The sequence below is a fragment of the Etheostoma spectabile genome, unplaced genomic scaffold (assembly GCF_008692095.1).
Source record: "Etheostoma spectabile isolate EspeVRDwgs_2016 unplaced genomic scaffold, UIUC_Espe_1.0 scaffold00000904, whole genome shotgun sequence".
Classification (NCBI taxonomy): domain Eukaryota; kingdom Metazoa; phylum Chordata; class Actinopteri; order Perciformes; family Percidae; genus Etheostoma; species Etheostoma spectabile.
The window spans coordinates 1-20,019 of NW_022602662.1; the positions used below are offsets into that span (position 1 = coordinate 1).

Here is a 20,019-nt window from a genome sequence, read left to right on the forward strand (position 1 = left end):
GCCCTTTCCTCTTTAATTTTTTTAAGATTATTTTTTGGGCGCTTCTCGCCTTTAATGGACAGAATAGCTAGGTGAGAAAGGGGAAGGAGACATGCAGGAAATTGCCACAGGTCGGCCTCGAACCTTCGACCTCTGCGTCGAGGCATAAACCTCTATGTATAGTGTTCTGGCCTTTCCTCTTTAATTGTAACTATAATAGTAGCCTAATTTAAACTCCTTCAACTCCTTTATCTTCTCTGGTGAGGTCCCATCGGCTCGATGTGCTGCTCGTTTGCTTTATTTTCTTCTCGCCGCCAACCATAAGAAATCAGCCACATCCTCGCGGGCCAGGCAGAGGAAGTGCAACAATATGTGAAAACGGATCCCGGGCTATCAGAGGCCGAGTGTTTCCTGAATATGTCTGTATTGAGGATGTCGATAAAATAATCAGCAGCGTGCAGCGGGCTCCCGAGGAAGCGGCTGGCCGGGGAGCCAGGAAAACATTCAACAGCTTCTGAAACCAGATTTACTCCTATCGACAGGCTCACGGCTTCCGCTATGAACGGAAAAGGCCCCGCGCGTTCAGAGCACACAGAGTCAGACTCTCCGCTGGGGACCATGTAACCCCCCCAGAATATGGACAAACCTTCCCAAACCCTACTATCTGAGCCTATACTGCATCAACCTGAAACATTTAGTGACTGCATTTCCCTTAAACCGACATTTTTGTATCTCTGGAAACTTCAGGACGCTGACCAGAAGTTAAAATAAGCGTAAATGCGCGTAATGGACCCAGTGGATATGAGATATAAGATGTATTCTCATCTTCATTCATTGGGAGCAAGAACCTAACATAAAAAAGGAATCTGCATTTAAAGTGTGTGTGGGGGGGGGGGGGGGCGTTTTGGTGCTCACAAACACACACACACACACACACACGCGCGCACGCACCACAAAGCAGTGAAATAACAAGTGATTTAGAGCCCAGCTATGTTTTAGTCAGCGGCTGATTTGCTCCTCTGATGTTTCAGAACATGGGAGTCAGAAAAAGAGTCAAGGTTTGCCCCCCCCCCCCCCCCCCCCCCCCCCCCTAACACCACCCCCAACACACACCACCACTAGCAGACCGAATGGGCAGGACTGCCTGCTGTGGCCCCAACATGTCTGTCACACAACTACGTGACTCATATGTGCGTGTCAGGCAGTGCAGAAATGTTCTTTGGGACTGAGATGAAGTGAAGACTTGAGAAAGAGCACGTAGACTCTTATTTTGCCGTGCAATCTGTTTCTGTATAGGCTGTTATCGACTGTAGACGTGCATGGTTTCGACATGCATGCGTAACCGAGCGTGATATACTTAGGCTATGCAAAATGGTTTCGTTGGCACTGAAACGAAGCTTGTGAAGACCAAAAAGTTCTCATGCAAAGGCCCATAAAAGGGTTTGATCATCCGAGCAATTTCTTTGGCCGAATTATTTAATGTATCACAACTGAAGCAGATCCCCAAATTATGTACAATAAGGAAAGATGAAAAGGCAGCATGTAAAATATGAACTTGGGGAAAAATGATCATTTGTAATTTAGCCTGACACTAAGATAGCCTGCTGACAGAGACATGGGCCAACAGTCTGCACTCGTGGAACTGACTTTTCACACAGGAAACAAAACAGGATTAGATTGTCACGGGTGGTGCTGTTAATGATATCACCTCTAAAGAAAAAAAGAGTACCTGAAAATGCCATTCTTAACCGTGTAGGAGTTTTACGCACACTTGGCCAACTCACCGAGAGGTCGTGCCTCAGCAGCGCCTGTGCGTACTCCCCATGGAGCGGTGGTGCTGGTGGTGGTGGAACGGGTAGATGGAGCCGGCGAAAGCCCCTGCGGAGGCGTACGTCGCGCTCAACGCAGCAGCGGCGTGGTGAGACAGTGCTGGGTGGATCGGTGTGGGTTCATAAATCTGCGTCCTGTACGGCGAGATGAGACTTGTGAAGGAGGAATTGGGCGAGGGGAAGGTCGGTGTCGGAATGATCGGAGTGGAGCAAGAGGAGGAAGAAGAGGAACAGGGCGAGGAGATGGTGGAGGAGGTGGCAGTCCTCCCCAGAATGTCCTCGATGTAGAATGGCGTCGGGTGAGCCGCTGGATTGGAGTCGGTGCGTAAAGCGGGACGCTCATGGTGCTGTTCTCCGCCGCTGCGCGCTGGAACTGTTAAGCTGCGTCCCTCCTTTCTCTCCCACAGCCTTCCTCTTTATCGCAGTATCTCTGAACAACTTCTTTTACATAGTACTACACATCAACTGGAACTTCCAGCGCAAACTTCGATCCGCTGACTATCTCAACTCATGAAAATAGTGTTTCGGGCTGTGTTGAGACCGTTAGAGTGTTTTGGTGTCCATCAGGTGCGGTGGGGACTAGCTGGTGCTTGGTCCAACTGTTAGGGGCTGTTATCTGGCTGCAGGCGGAGAAGGGAGAGATAAGTGGAAGGCTAACTTCCTGCAGGTGGCCAGCGCGGCCTCTGATTGGCTCCAATCGAGCCACACAGTTCTCAGATGACAGGGGGGGAAAAGATAATTGTATTTCAGGAGAATCAGTTCACTACAGCCAATCCTTTGCTCACTAGAAACCCGATGGGGTGAGTGATATAGCCCAATGGTGCAACGATGCCTTACTACACTTAGCCTATGTTTTTAAAAGCAAAAAAGTAGTTCTCACTCCGAATATTAGAACCATCTCATCCTTTAATCTCAACGCATTTCCCAGAAAGCACTTCAGGCAGACTGAGTTTGCCTAAAGCACATCATAATACACACTCTAAGAAATAATAGAAAATGACCTGCCAGCTTATTATCCGGACATTGCCCGTAATTTAAAACTGAATGATGTCAACTGCAGTTAAAATTCAGGGCAGTTAAAACAAAATTTCAACTAGGCCTGTACGATTAATCAATGTCAAATCTCGATCTCGATTCACCCTGTTCATGTTTTTTTTTTTTTTAATAACTTTGATTTCAAAACATTTTTTTAATGACTTTGATTCATATTTAATTTTTCGAGCTGACTGCATCTCAACACTACTACTTTCTTCTGTGAGTTTTAAAACTAGACTGTATAAAATGGGTTGCAGTGCTCTCCCTTCTCTTCATTGAAGCCTCTATGTTTACAGGCTTGTGGTGATGTAGTAGATATAGTTGCCAAAAAAAATCTCTGTGGTACAGCCAATTTGTTTTGTCATGGTCAAAAAAAAAATCGTGACAGATAATCGTGATATCAATTCGAAAAATATCATATTTTTCCCCGAATCGCGCAGGCCAACTTCAAACGTGTTGAAAAATTGACAAAAATCTTGTGTCAAAGGTTGAAAAAAAGCTGCAAAACGTCAGTAATAAAACTTTTAAAATATTGTAAAAAGTGACACACTCTCCCGAAACTGACCTGTGTGGCCGCCAGAAGTTATCGGAGCACAAAAACAGAAACTATGAATGTTCTGTGAACATGTTCTATAGACAATTTCTGTTAGAACTATAGGCTACAAATTAGAGTGCCACTGTAACACACATGTATTTCTTGGGTGCATCTTGGAAAGCAGGAATGTGTCAGTAGCCTATATTGGCTAATATCTTCACTGGAAAACCCCACTCTTAAAAATAAAGCTGTCAGGCATTGGCAATAAAAAAAGAATAGCTGAGATTCTATCTCTCCGCTGAGAAACCTCAACATTTACAGGTGAAGAAAATGTCAAAAATATGAAATGAGAACGTCCTTATAAAACATCTCCTGTTGCTCCTGCCTGGTTTGTCGTCATTGTTTTTTGACTGATTTCAATCTGTTGTCTTCATTTGATGTATAGGCATATTCATAATTCATTTTCATATTATGTGAGTCCTTCTGGCAACAAGGCGTCTCATGCAACTGAAAGCCATGTGATTGGGTAATACAAAATCAGTGGTGGAAGTATGCAGAATCTTTACTTACTAGAGCTATATAACAATAGTTTAAGTAAGAATCTTTAAAATCTTTAAAATCTTGAGTCCAATTATTATCATAACTACTTTTAGGATTCATTTATTAGAGTATCATTCCTAATGCATTCATGTCGGATCAGCATTTTGATTTTGTAGCTGGCTGAGGTGGAGATCATTTTATGGAGTGGTTTTTTCTGTAACAATGCATCCATTTCACAAAATGATATATTTGTAAGTAAAATCTTAATCTGCCAATAACTGTCAGTAGATGCAGGAAGTAGCAATAATGGAATTACATAAAGTAGAAGCATCTCAAAAGTACCTGAGTAAATGTACTTATAATACTTTTAATAAACAACAACGAAAACCCATACAAGCATGTTACATATTGCAAATACACAATATTCTAAAGGTATCATTGTTTATTAAAATCATTTGGCAATAACCTAATGCTGTTGTCTATTTTTGCTATGGAGCATTAAGGTTGAATCTTTTTTTTGCTTATTTTATTGATCTATTTGAATTAAGCAACACATATTACTGGATAAGTAGTCGGTTTCTGATGAATCTGTCATTGTGCTACCGGGAAACCCTTGGACGCATTAGGAGACATTAGGCCCCTGCACAGGCATACACTTAAGGACCCTCTTCCTTCCAAAAAGCATCGTTCTCCTGCTTTTTGGTGGTTCATTCTGAAGTTCTGTTGTTGGTTGAAACCATTTTGATCAAGCTAGAGATAAAAAAAGAGGCTGCCACATCAGATCCACAGATCCTCTTCCCATATATAATAAAAATGCTACACTATGAGTAATATTTTTAAAACATGATCCAAAAAAGCTTGTAACTTTATAGTGAGGCTCTAGCTCAGGGCCCCGCTGGCACCCTCGGGCCCCCTGCCTGTGGCCGGTAGGCCAGGTCAGTTTTCTCCCCATGCTGACACACCCACACGGGCACATAAATCAAGCCACACTCCTCCTTTCCTCTCAAGGTTCATCTATTACCCTGTTATTGAGTTCTGGGTTGCCTCCCTAAACCATATTCACTGAGATTGAGTGCCATCACGTACATGTACACTTGTCAATTAATGAATTACAGATATCCCATATGAATGGGTGTTTTCTATTTTCACTTAACACCATTACAGCCCCCTCCCCCTTTGCTTCTTCTTACAAACAATGTTGTCTGTGTTATATTGCTCTGGTTTTACGCACGGCACAGACGTTCGTTAAATGGGCCTTTGACTAATCAAACACCTTAGAGTGTTATCTTTAACAACATAATACGAGTTAACTGCAACCCTCATGCAACTGAATAGCAGGTGATTAACTCATGATTTGAATGTTTGGAGTTTACCTGTGAAATCCACCTAGGTTATCAGTGCGGTTGAGGTGATATACTTATGACAACGGCAACGGATGCAAAGCACTTAAAAAAGAAGAAAAAAAGGTCCTCGAAGTTACACAACCGAATTCAATTGAACCGTGAAGTGGTGTGCGCGTGTTGTGACCATCTTGATTATTATGATTATTATTTTATTACCAGGTGACTTCCTTAACGATATGGTCACAAATCACGATTCAGATCGGATGAAGCCTTCTCGCTCATAAATCTGCGCACTAATCGAATCCAATGGTTCGATTTTGTGATGCGTCTTTAAGCGCGCGCCGCCTAACTGCCAACTTTCTAACGGCTGTAATTTAGATTAAGTGGACTCAGAGCGCAAACAGGGATAGGAGCGGCCTTGAAGACATGAAAGAAATCACCAAATGGCCAATATTTGGTCTGAGACAATCATTGCAGCGCATTGATCCGGCCAGCTTTCCGCGGCGTCAGGCTCCTGTCGAAAAAAAAAGACTGATAACTCCTCAGCCGAGGCGCTGCCGCTGCTGCTTCTCTGGCAGCTGGCGCCATGCATGTTGATGTTACCATCAACAAATCCAAAAGCTCCAAGATCTAAATTATAAAAAGATAAAGTCCAAATTTGACTTGGTATCTAATGCTAAATGGAAATTGGGACATTTAGGCTTAACCCTCATGTTGTCCTCGGGTCAAATTGACCTGTTTCCCTATATCAATGTCCTTTTTAACTAATTCTAATTACCCAAATTACATAATTGATTCCACACAACTCTCTACTTTCATTAATTTTGGGGTGTCTTATTCAATTTCATAGCATTTGAAAAAAAGTGCTTTTGAAATAGTTGACATATTCCAGTTTGTGATTATCCATCAACATCCATTCCTTTCATTTTAGTCTAAATAATTCCTAATTTCTGCTTTTCTAACTCAAACTTTAGGTATAATTTCCTATAAATGAGGTGTATTGACCATAATTCCAAAAAAAACTGTAAACTAAAGTTAATGAGTCAAAAAAAGTGACAAACATTAAAAAAAAGCATCAAAGTGTTGAAAAAAGGGACAAAAATGTGAGAAAATGTTAAAAACATGGATAAATATATATAGAAATACATGTTGATTTTCAATTTTGACAGGAAGATAACACAAGGGTTAAGTCAAAATTTTGACTCAACCCTCCTGTTGTCCTACAAAAACTTTCCTATACCAGAACTACAACAAAAGAACGTTGAAAAAAGTGACAAATGTTGAATAAGAAACTACTAAAACGCAGGAAAAACAACAACAAAACAGTCTTTTTTTAAATGCTGAAAAAGTGAAACAAAAATCGAAATAAAGTGACAAAAAAAATTAAAAACATTGGAAAAGAATAAAAAGTGTCAAAAATTGACTAAAACCCAATTTAAAAAAAAACATCAAAAAAGTGACAACAAAAGGAAAAAAATTGACAAAAACGTTGAGAAAAGTGTAGAACAAGAACACGTCGACATTTTTACCCAGAAAACACAACGTTGCAGGTCGACAGGAAGGCAACATGAGGGTTATTAGTTACTTATGTCCCAAGTCTTTATTATAACAAAAGTCGAAATTTGGACTTTTTTTTTTTTTCTTTTAAAGGGCCACAGACTTTTTCCACCGGTGTTATGTTGACTGTTAGACCTCTACTTCAACTTTACTACATTCAGAAATGAACTGAGTGTTTGTCAAAAGTGAAAAATTATTTTGCATAATACTCTTATTTATAATTTTTTAAATAAAAAGTAAAAAACCTGTAAGAAACTTGACTTGGATCTACATTTTAGGAAACAAAAGTACAATGTTGACATTCTAAGTCAGAAGTATGACTTCACAAATAACATTTTTGAAATGAGACATAAATGTGACCCATCATCTGCAATATGGACAAGCATAACTGTACCATGGTACAGTCTAATTACACCACTTCATCTGGCACCTTTTAGTCTGTTAAACCACAAAGTGTGCTGTGTGCTATTGCCTCTCCTTGTACTTGAGTGGGGGGGGGGGGGGGGGGGGATATGAAACAACATATCTACATTTAGAAAATCTCTTCTCTGGCATGCCAGGGGACCAGTTGCAGCTTTGCCAGACTATCCACACGTTGCGGAGCGGAGAGGGGGGGGTCTGGTGAGTCCGTGAGCATTCTGGGATGGGAGGAATACATGCTCTGGTTTAATGGCATTTCTTTAAACCAATCACAATCTCTGTGGGTGGCACTATGCTCCGCCTCTGCAAAAAAGTGATCCGAGAGAAAACTCAGATTGGACATATAGTCTATCTAGCTGTTTGGGTTTACCCTGCAGAGGGTGCCGTAGTAACCAATAATCACAACCTTATTTGATTGACTAATTTTAAAAGCCCTAAAATGTCCTCCCTTCCGGTTAAAATGTACGTATTTTAAGGGTTGCGGGATTAGGCGCACAAAAATGGCTCGCTGGCGCCCCTACAAAATGAAAAGAATTGAGCCCCTGCAGTACGCAGAGTCACCAAACTGGGTGCAGATATGTAGCATGGCAAGACGTAGAAAAAACGCCGTTGGAGCCATACCCTAAACGCAACAGGAAGTCCGCCATTTAGAATTGAAAGTTTGAAATTAGTGCATTTTTGGCCATTTCCAGTTCCTTCCATTGGTAATGGTTTGGACCGCCCACTATTCATAAGCCACGCCCCCTTTCATAACATTTAAGGTGGAGTCTTATGTGAGGTATCAATGAACTCAGCAGATAATTCCTTTATTATTGGTACAAGTGTGCCCCGACCCCTATGATTTGGCCACGCCCCCTTTCACAGCTAATGAACTGTACGACGTAAAGTTTTGTGTGAGGTATCGTTGAACTCAGCAGGGAGTTCCCTTTTCATTGGTGACGGTTTGTGGTGTCTGTCAATTTAATGTCACGTCACTTCAATTGCAATATTTTTGCATACTAGGGTGACCTCACTTTACAATACTTTTTATATAATGCCACTTTACATTCATTCAGTACTTTCTGCACATTGTTCGTTTGCTTGTTTGTTGGTTTGTTTCTGCTGTAACAAGTAAATTTCCCCATTGTGAGATGGATAAAGTATTATCTGATCTAATGCATGCACACCAATATTCCACTATTATTCCATATTTGATACAGGTTGTGTAAACAGCATATTCCGGTTGAATATTCCGAGTAAAGCCTTTTTACAAATCCCACGGAATATCCCAAAGACGTGGGATATTCCGTTATTATTTAGGATTGAGAGGCATTCATGTCTACAGCGCATTCGGAATATGTGTCTCAATCAGCCCCGTTTACGGCTTATGGTCAGCTTTGTGCGTTGCTATGGGGGGAATCGATACAGCATAGTATCGCGATATTTTCAATGGCAATACTGTATTGATACACAGGCGCCAAGTATGGATCTTTTATTATATATGTGTTGGTCAGTTTGTCTGCCTGACAATCCTCATTTTGCAGCAATAAAACTGAAGTGATATGAACAAAAAGAGAAATGTCTCTTTTAGATAAAACAGACGTGACAAAGTTTCCTTTTGGGGACATCATTTGAAATTGGAAAAATTAGAAGTTGGAGAAAAGGTTATAATATTGCAATATCTTTAAAAATTGCAATAACATCGTATCATGGCATAAGTATCATGAGAAGGACGCTGTGTTCACATGGTCCAACCTGTATATTAGTAGAACATTTACTTATCATTAGCCATGTAAACAGTTTAGTCGGAATATCGTTGTTTTTTTTCAAAATAAAAGGCAAAAATGATATATTATGCACATCTAAATGTAGTCAGTGATGCCTAGCAAAATAAAAATAGTTCCTACGTGACAAGAGGCAACTTTATAATGAAATATTAGAAATGTTGTTGGTATGAAATCAAAGTATTTAACAAAAAAAGAACGGTTTCACTTGAATATTGATTTAATATGCAAGTGCAAAACAAATTAGACATGCTGTATTAACACACCAACACATCCAGTGTGGAGTACAACACTCTTTAAAATAAAAAAAATAAAAAATGTATATACAGTATATACACAGTATAATGGCAGCTATTTACGGTGTACTGGAAGAACAGAAATTGCTTTCACTCACATTTATTCAAATATCTTTATCAGGAGCACTGTTGAGGTCATGGCATTTCCACAAACAAACCTCCAGGTATACTGGGAGACCACCTAAATGAAGACAATGGTATCACAGTATTCCTTTTCATATCAGTTAATATACCATTATATCGCAACACAAATGAAGTTAATGTCTCTGCTGATCTTAAGGTTTCCCCGCCGCTGTGACTGAAAGCAGGAACTGTATTTACAAGGAAATTATGCAAAAATGAAACTATTTTAAATCCTTTCAGCATAAATCATTAAAAAAAAAAATCCTGTAATGTGAAATGTTTTTCCCCCAATGTTTGTTAAGTACTGTTTGAATATTCAAGCAATATTCCTTGCCCTAGTATATATGTGTTCCTATTGTCAGATAGTGTAAATGTGTGTATCATCCAGCTCTGTCATACAAAGGGAGGCTATGAACAGGTGAAGGCCAAGGCTGGATGGAGGAGGGAGTGGGGCTGTTCCTAAATACAGAATTATTTACAAAATTACTAAATCGTTAATAGCAGGTGAGACAGAGACAAGCCAGAAACCACAAGAATGAGGCCTAGAAATCATGAGTCCAGTGTATGATCACACTGGTCCATTTAGTTCCTTAAACAAGAATGTGTTTGGACACGCATCTTGATTGGTCACACTTCATCGACACGACTTTAAAAACACCCTGGAGAAATTGGCACGCCTAGACAGGATGTTCTCCGCGCTGGAAAAGCCATGCAGGTAAGTCAGACAGAAAGTTCCTGTTCAGGTGTCGGGTGCTCCTCAGGTGTCGGCGCCCGGAAGCTCCGCGTCGGAGCAGGGCTGCAAAGAGCGCAGGATGTGTTCCAGTGTCCACTGCTCCTCTGGTAGGGCGTGCTCCTCCAGGGTGAACTGACCCTGCTTGGTCCGGATCAGGTCCTTCACATGGGCACATGATGACAGCGCTGCAGCACACGGGCACTGGTTATTCTCATGGGATAGGGGGAGCAGGGTGGATTCACATCCTTTACTTAAAAGGTCCCATGGCATGAAAATGCGAAAAATATGCGTTCCCCCAGCCTGCCTATGGTCCTCCAGTGGTTAGAAATGGTGATAGGTGTGAACCGAGCCTGGGTATCCTACTCTGTCATTGAGAAAATGAAAGCTCAGATGGGCTGATCTGGAATCTTGCTATAGGGTTACCTCCTATATACTCTGCTTTGCCCACCCGAGAATTTGGCCCACCCATGAGAGAGAAACATCATGGATTTCAAACGAGCAAATTGGTGGTTGGTCACTAAGGTCTATATAAAAGAGACTTCAGATACAGTATTAGGAGACCACTAAGGTCTATATAAAAGAGACTTCAGATACAGTATTAGGGACCACTAAGGTCTATATAAAAGAGACTTCAGATACAGTATTAGGGGACCACTAAGGTCTATATAAAAGAGACTTCAGATACAGTATTAGGGGACCACTAAGGTCTATATAAAAGCATCCAAAGAGCACCATGTCATGGGACCTTTAAGGCCTCTTCCCAGGTCCGATTTTCACGACTAATCCAAAATAGGATAAGTTACCATATGCAACACTTGAAATGCAACAAAGCGTCTGTAATGTATTCTCTTATTGTAAATGAATGATTTTCTGTCTCAGCAACATATTCATTGCCACTACATAACCTCCCGCTAACGCAAACTCAGTAATCTACAGTGTTTTCTTATCATTTTAACTGGACTTAAACTATGTGTGTTTTGTGTGATAAAAAAAAAATCTGGATTTGTAAACCAACTGAAGCTGTCAGATGAATGTAGTGGAGTAAAAAAAGTCCAGTATGTCTCTGTAATATAGCAGAGTAGAAGTAGAAAGTGGCATGAAAAGGTATGACTCAAGCAAAATACAAGTACCTCATATTTGTAATTAAGTACAGTGCTTGAGGAAATGTACTTCCACCACTGATACTGATGAAGAAATGAATTATTATCTCACCTTTTCCCAAGTCATCCACCAAGCTTCTGACATAAAATCCACCACCGCACTCGATATCTGTTGTGGGGAAAAAAACATTTGTTTGTTTGAATGTGCAATTGGACTAAACGGACACCGCAAAAATGCAATTTTGAAATGTCAGAAGTCAGTACTACGCAAAGAAAGAAAGAAATCCTGCATTCTGCAGCGTGTGCTAACCAAGAGTGAAGAGAGGAGGCTTGAACTCCTGCAGGGTCAGGTTGTACACGGTGACCGGTCTGGCTGGTTTGGCCTCAACCTGGTGACCTTTCTTCAGCAGGACAGAGAGGCGCTGGCCGTCCTTTTTCAGCGCAGAGTAGCTGAAATGATGGAAAATCAGTAAGCGCAGCGCACTGAAGATGCCCGTCCTATTAAATTTAACAGATAAGTTGCACTCAGAACAGAGTTTATACATGACGTCCATTTCATATCACTGAGAGATACAGTTAGGCGGAAGTGTTCCCCCTTTCCCTCATTGTCGCAACTTTACTCCTAATTTCCACCGGTTGCAGAACGTCTGCGGATCGGCTCCGTGCTCCGCCGTCCGTCAACACCTACCAGGTCCGGATCGTGGCCGTGACTGACAGCTGAAGTCACGAGGAGCCACGAGATCTCGCAGAACACCAAAACCACCACCAGTTTGTTTCCATCCAGAGGAGTAGAGGGGAAACAACTCTGTGCTGTGTTATCAAGGTGGAGTGCAGGGAGATATGATCCTGAAGTGTAGGGCTGTCCTCGACTAAAGAAATTCTTAGTTGACTAACGCTTCCGTGATTTTGTCGACTAACCGATTAGTTGATTTAACAGACAGAGCTGTGCGCTTTGAGAGTGGTTAAGACTAGAAAAGCACAATATGAATGTAGTTAATTAACCATCTGTAAAACTGAGTTTCTACACAATTACAATCTACACAAAAGCACCACTTTAAATCTGTACTCAAGTAGATTTTTCAGATATTTTTACTTTCCTATTTATTTTTTGGGCTTCTTTTTACTTTTACTCCTTACATTTTAACACAAATATCGGTACTTTCTACTCCGTACATTTGACAAAATGGGCTGGTTACTTTAGATTTGCACTAAAGGTCGTCTATCAGGTGCGATTGTGAGTGCATGTCGGAGAATAGCGTGGACGTGCGCCTCACTCTGCGAGCGGGCACACACGCCACACGGAGAAAAAAGAAAAAGAAACTAGCAGTCTGGAGGATAATCAGCTGAGAGAGAGTGTGTGTGTGTGTGTGTGTGTGTGTGTGTGTGTGTGTGTGTGTGTGCGTGTGCGAGTCCTTGAGAACTGTAAGTCGTAGAACTGATGTCAGTTCATTTACGACTATTTTATTGGTCTATAGTTCTGGCACATTTAAAGTATGTTGTTGTTTGTGTTCTTTACCTGTTACCTAGGTTACACCTGGCTGTTGATTCCATATAATGGCGATTGTTGAACGTCCTCGCTCACGTTTGTATTTTAGGTGCATTATTTGCATGCTACAGTAGTTACTCTGCATTTAGATAATGTAATTAATAGTGGGTTTATTGTTATTATTTACTATCATAAATGATTCCTATGCATTGGGCATGGTAGCCTTTACAATTGTTTTTATTTCTTTTATTACCACACACAAACACACAGCCATAGCTACCCACGCCCGTGTTTGCACTGTTAGTTATTTGTAATAAAGCATCAAAAGAGAGACGTTGTCTTCGTCGGTGTTTCAACAGACACACCTGGGACCAAGTTGGAAACTAGAATCAGCTTTAAATCCAGTCCTAATCTAGTTCTCACTAACAAGTTTCAATTAATGTCACTGGAGTTACCGTTATTTTTTTGCGTCATCAATACCAAATTGAATGTAATTGGATGGTAATATAAAGACTTCTCACAGAATCACAATTGAATTCACATCTTGCAACTCGGTCCGAATCTTATTAACCTGGAGTCCCAGTTTCGGTCACAATAACAAAGTTACATGTTTTAGGCCTATTGGCAGACAGTCATTTAAAATGTAGCCAATGACATTTAAAGAATAAAGAATAAAGAATAAAGAGCCTTTTTCCATGTCCACTGAAGTTCCTCAGTGTGCTCTCTAGTAACATGTGTCTGGTCCAGGTAACTTTCATTCTTTTTTACTTTTATACTTTAAGTAAATTTCCAAGCCTGTACTTTGTGCTCTTACTTGAGTAAAGAAGTTAAATCCGTACTTCTATTTTTACCAGAGTATTTTTTCTGTACTTCTACTTGAGTCCGGGAAGTGAGTACTTTTGCCATCTCTGTCGACTAATACCAAAACCACAGATTAGTCGACTGATCGATAAGAGGGGACAGCCTTACTGAATTGCCGCGGAGCTCTCCGGCATTCGACAAAAATAGCAGCTCTGCGTATTTGCTCCGGAGGGCTGGGGATCGCCGGAGCTGGGACGGAGTCGGGACGCAGCCACTCAGCAGTTAGTGGAAATACACACATTGACTTTAATAGAACCCTAATGACACCTCCGCCGTTCCGAAGCGGATCCGCAGGCGTTCCGCAACCAGTGGAAATTAGGAGTTAGTGCGTCACTTTTTGATATTAATGAAGGTCCGTTCCATTTAAGCCCTTGCCATATGAGTTGCTACAAAGCGAATTAAGACTATCATCTCCACACAACTCTCTCTGGATTTCTCAGTATGGCTATGTTCATACGATTGTCCACCAACTTTCGCCCACAGAAACTCAAGTGAAGATACTGACTTATTCTGAAGAGTCCATGTTTTTTTTTTCCATCCTCCATGTCCTCCTTGGCTACTAGCAACTGTGTGTGTGTGTGTGTGTGTGTGCAATCACGGAAGGCCTGTATCATGTTGACGCGCCGACAGTTTTGCTGTCATTACTTTGAATTCCTCATGGGGGCGACAGAAAGATTTAAATTGTCCTGAACTTTTTCTACGGGAGCGACGCACGGTGCAAATAAATGACCATGAGACGGATTCTTGCAGTTTGAGAGTTGCATAGAATATAAGACTGTTTTCTAAACAGGGATCAGGACCTAGACAGTGGGGGCTTTTGCTTGTCAGATTAACGACACAATACTGGACATATCAAGCAATGTCGCGTATAGTTTGAAATTTAATGAGGCTGTAGTTTTGTGATTATGCTAATTTAGCGGTCAACCATAACAGTATGTGGTTAGGAAAGAATAGGATTGGCACTATTTGGTATCAATCGACCTGTGATTAATGTCATTCAGTTGTACCGGTAGGGATACACAGAGTCTGTGCAGGTTTCACCAAGTCAAATTTAAGACTCTTTAAGACATTTTTTAAGGCTATTATAAATAACATTTAAGACTCATCAACTAAGCCCTAAATTCAGTTTTTGTTCAAGCCAAATATCGCTTAACTTGCACATCCCCATAGCTGAAGTTGGAGCTGGGCGATTATATTGATATGATATCGCTATCGTGATATGGGACTAGATATCGTCTTAGATTTTTGGATATCAGAATATCGTAATATTGCACAAGTGTTGTCTTTTCCTGGTTTTAAAGGCTAAATTACAGTGAAGTGATGTCATTTTCTGAACTTACCAGACTGTTGTAACTGTTCTATTATTTGCCTTTATCCACTTAGTCATTATATCCAAATCTCATTGTGTGAATACTTTGTGAAAGCACCAATAGTCAACACTACAATCGTCAAAAATATTGTGATATTTGATTTTCCCCATAAGTATAAAAAACATTTTATGTCTGTGGTACAACTCGAAAGAGACTCGCGCCATAACATGAAAGCTGATTGGCTGCAATATAAGTATATGTTGTTCTCATTTGTAGTCCTAATACAGAAAATATACATGGACTAGCAAAAGAAAGAACTACAACATCATGTAATAAAAAAAGAAGAACATTACACACGAATAGCTGCAAAGCACCTTGAAGCGGAGCGACGCACGCACACGCACACACAAACACAAACACACACCTGCCCATTAGGTCTGCAAATGTAACCAGTGTACTATGACAGTGTACTTCCACATGCACAGATGGGACTGTGATGACGTTTTCTCAGACGGAAGGCTTTACTCACAGTGGAGGAACTTGCATTATATCACCAGTGAAAACTTTCAGTTTCTCCTCAATGTCCAACCTGGTTACGTGTTCTGTGGGCAAAAATCACATAAAACATCCTGTAAAATAGAGACAAAACAACTGCAGAAAAAAGAGAAACGCCGTTTGAATAAAATGATGATATTCTTCTATCAGTATTTACCAAAGTCTTTCTCCAGAATCACACTGCCAGTGGCATCAAGACTATCTGTTGCTTCCCCAGTTCCCCAACAGCAACATATTTCTGAAAACAAACGGTATACATCACCAGCTGTCAGTGTATAAACGACCACTTATATGGAACCGTTGGAATCTGGAAATATTCATGCAGTCCGATGGATTTCAAACTTGACAGGTATCTTCTGCTACGGGCACAAGTAAGTGCTCTGCCAAGTCTGACATTGTTATTGTTATTTAAAATCAGATATGCCAACAGAGGAACATGTAATATATTAAAGTTCTGATAAATAAAAGGTATAAAATACAAACTTAAGATATGACACTTAAAGTCCTTTGAACAAAAACATCAGTTCTGATGAATAAAATAACAAAAACACATTAACAAAAATAGTGTTGCCAACAGGGACGTTGTTGAGCGTCCTCTGGTGGACAGACTATGCAACGCCAACACTCATAACATGGCTGACAGTCCGTTTTTATTTTTTAAATATGAATTTATCAGAATCATTTATTTGTCATTATAAATGATTATGATGAATGACGAATCCCACATATGCAAAGCACAACCAGAAGTACAGACAGAGCGTGATGGACTCTTTTCCTGCTATCGTATTAAATAATTAAGTAGCACACTGTCTGCCAATTTGAAAATGAAGTCCATTTCATGGCTTTTCAATTATTTGTAAATGGAGTTTTCTATATCCTTTTTCCAAAAAATAAGGTTGGATTTAAGGTAGTAAAAATACAGTTTGGGCAGAAGCTATCCGAATCAAAGTGCAGTGGAAAGTAATTGCATATTACAGTTAAAGTACGGTATTGCAGATGTATGTGTAAACAATTGGTACTGTAAACAAACAGTCAGCAGTGCAAACTGATATACCAGTCAAGGTAAGTAGTGCAAGATGCAGATATTATTTAATGCCACTTTACATTCAATCAATACCTTTTGCTCATTGTCTGTTGATTAGCTGTTGTTTGTGCGTTTACTTGTTTGTTTTTTGCTTTTTACTGTGGGAAACTGCTGCTGCTGTAATAAGGGAATTTCCCCACTGTGAGATGAATAAAGTATTATCTAATCTAATCTGTTAAAAAATATCGATATTTAACTTTCTCCATAATAGCCCAGCACTACTTCTGATATAGTGCTACCTACTGTATGTCTTCATTTTGAAGGTTTGTTTATATATTTTGTGCATGAATTGTTTAATATACCACGTGTTTCCGACTTTGACATTGGAAAATACGACTTATATAACTTGTATTTCTCTCTCTATTGTATTCCCTGGTTATATCTGGACAGTGATACACTACAATCACATATTGTTGCTCACAGCTTTTATCAAATGCGTGCTGTGTTCCTAACTAATCTACAGACGCTCAAGTCTAATTGTTTTGTATGGTATAATAATAAATAAAATTGTTGTGTTGAAAACGCACGTTCCGTTGAAGCCTAACAGTTTTGTTAAGATAGGCCTCGCTCTTTACAGCTTTGTTGTACATATCAATTTAATTTGTTAACATAAGTACAACAACTCACCTTAGAACCAGCCAACATTGTACTGAGCATCTTTGTGCCATTCCCAACACCAACAACTGAAAGACAAAGAGACAATGTTAGCAAAGCCCTGCTAGCATCACCTAGAGGTGACAATGGTCACGACACCCAACACAGACCACAACATACAGATGATTCTGCTCACTGTACATACTCAACAGTAGTTGCCCTAGGACTTCTTTTCCTATTTTATTACAATTTTGTTCATACTGGCATAGGGTAAAGGTGTTGTCCAATTTTGGGTAGGGCTGCAACTCATTATTTTTAACGGTCTATAAAATGTCAGCAAAATAAATAGTGGAAAATGTCCACCATAAGGTCCCAGAGACCAAGGTGATGTCTTTAATGTCTTGGTTTGTCTGACAAACTGCCCAAAACCCAAATATGAATCCAGTTACTGTCATAGAAGACTTAAAATGTGGAATCTGTCATGTTTTGCCAATCTGCTTGAAAACTATTAGATTACCAAACTAACTGCCAATTTATTTTCTGTTGATCTACTTATCGATCGATAGACCAATTGTTGAAGGTCTAAAGATCCGTTCAGCCAATCCCAAAAGAGACATCACAAATGGCAACAGCTACATGACAACCTAACATGGAGAAATCACCTTACTGATTTAAAAAGGTGCACTATGAGTTCCTGCATGGTCACTTCTGTTGACGCGCCATGTAAATTTCAAACAAAACAGACCCCCATGTTTCCGTAACTGTCATGCCTAACTGACTAACTGTCAATAACCCCACCCCCTCCCTCAACCTCACCCTCAGCTAGCGGATCAAGGAAAGATTGCTACGATTTCAGACAAAAGGGAATTGCAGTAACTCATAGTGCACCTTTATGCCCATAAAATAAACGGCCCATAACACATGCATGCAGAGGTCGGTATTTTGCAACACCTTTGCAGTTCACAAAGATACACACAAGCTACAATAGTGTCAACTAGCGGTGGGCGGATTGATCCAATATCAATAATATATAATACCAATGTCACTCCCAGTGTGAGTCGAGTGCAGATTTGAGTCGCCCATGCACAGATTGAAAAGGTTTACAAAATAACGCGTCATACCCGATGAGAGTCGAGTCAGACCGGCTCTGGTCGAGAGAAGATGTTAGTTGCGCATGCTTAGATTTAAACGGCTTACGACATAACTGTAATACTGAAATTTGTGAAATCTATGCAATAATAAACTTTTCTCATTACAAAAAATAAGATGGAAATCATTTCAAAAACATTTTAGCTATTTATGATTATTTGATTGCTAACGTTAGCTCAAAACACCATTACACTGACAGCCTTTATTGTGTTTGATTGCTAACTTCTAGCCAGCAGCGAACAAACTAACTACTGTATTGACATAACATAAGTCTCTCGTTAGCATCTTGTCGCAAAGTGACGCATGCGCAAAAGATTTAAAGAAAAAAAAAAAAATTAATTCATGAATATTTACAAAATAATACGGACGGTCAACCAGGGGCGCTCTACAACAGATTTTTTTTTTTTTCTTATTGTTTTTGTTGTTTTATTTATCAGAACATAAATATATTTTGATGTTCCTCTGTTCTGTTGTGAAAATAAAACAAATTATCATCATATTATTTTAGTGAGATAAATAACTACAAATAGCTAATGTTAGGGAAATCGTATATGTTTTGTAACACGTTTTCTAGGTTATTTTTTTAAATATATATCGGCCGATATATGGTGATTTTCAAAATAACCAAATATTTGTATCGGTATCAGCCTTATCGGTCGGGCTCTAGTAGATATATTACATAGTACAGAGTTACAATTTTCAAACACACACACACACACACACACACACACACACACACACACACACTCTCAATGTCTTGTTTTGTCCACAACTCAAAGATAATTAATTTACTGTCACAGAGGAGAAATTAAACTAGAACATATTCACATTTAACATGCTGGAATCAAAGATTTTTTAAAACTTTTGTCTTAAAAAAATGCTTCAAACCGATAATCAAAATCGTTGGCGATCGATTTCGTTGCCGCTCTAGCAGTAGTCTAATAACCCAGCCCTAGGAGAAATACAATATCGAAGGTACACCACCTGTCTGGCCTGCAACGTGTTTAAGTGGAACTTTTCTACCAATATCTGCTCCACATCAACCCAGCTAAGACACAAATGACAACAGTCACACGTGGACCAACAAGCCGCTTACCCAACACCCCCTGGCAGCACTGTCCAGCGTCCCTCCGTGGCCCATCTTCAGGCTCTGCTTCCTCCTCTTTCGTGGGTTTGGGTTTTGTACACCAGCTTCTAAAAGATGAGAGACACAAAACACGCCATGTTAGCTTCAACAAATGACAACAGACACATGACCCCAGCCTCTGTCGAATTACCCTTGAGTAAAACTTCTTTGAGTGTATTCAACACGTCTGCAGATGTCGGTCCTTGTTTCTTATATATCGCAAACAATCCATTTAAAGACTGTAGTTTAGATAGAGAACTAGTGATAGGAGCCGCAGTGTTAGTTATATTTCCTGCCATGCTTGTTTCATTCTTCTTCTACATCTGCCAATATTTTTTCTTCTTCTATTATTTGATCAGTTATCAACAAGCGAACTGTTTTTATTGTACTTCGCCATCTGCTGGTTCAATAAGTGACTCTCTATTTCTCATTTGGGCTCCAACAAGTCACAACATATGCTACCGGTATGTACGTTATAAAGCATGACATTAATACAATTTGTGCCCCTTTGACTTTTGAGTTAGTATTTTTGACTGATTAAGGTTGATGAAGTGCCGTTTTAATTGTTAGAGGGTCTATGCTTGAAAAAAACTATGCTAAC

General features: G+C 39.9%; 1 protein-coding gene and 1 pseudogene across 1 annotated transcript; both read right to left on the reverse strand.

The window, feature by feature from the left end:
* Positions 1 to 1,763: 1,763 nt before the first annotated feature.
* LOC116674629 (hematopoietically-expressed homeobox protein HHEX-like) lies at positions 1,764 to 2,182 on the reverse strand (annotated as a pseudogene).
* Positions 2,183 to 9,203: 7,021 nt separating this feature from the next.
* On the reverse strand, positions 9,204 to 19,772 carry LOC116674628 (probable tRNA pseudouridine synthase 1). Its single transcript, XM_032507010.1, is given in 9 exon segments — positions 9,204 to 10,338; positions 11,366 to 11,422; positions 11,564 to 11,703; positions 15,440 to 15,512; positions 15,623 to 15,673; positions 15,676 to 15,703; positions 17,177 to 17,264; positions 19,396 to 19,486; positions 19,570 to 19,772. Coding segments are annotated over 9 exon segments (837 nt in total). The 5' UTR covers positions 19,718 to 19,772; the 3' UTR covers positions 9,204 to 10,177.
* Positions 19,773 to 20,019: the final 247 nt, after the last annotated feature.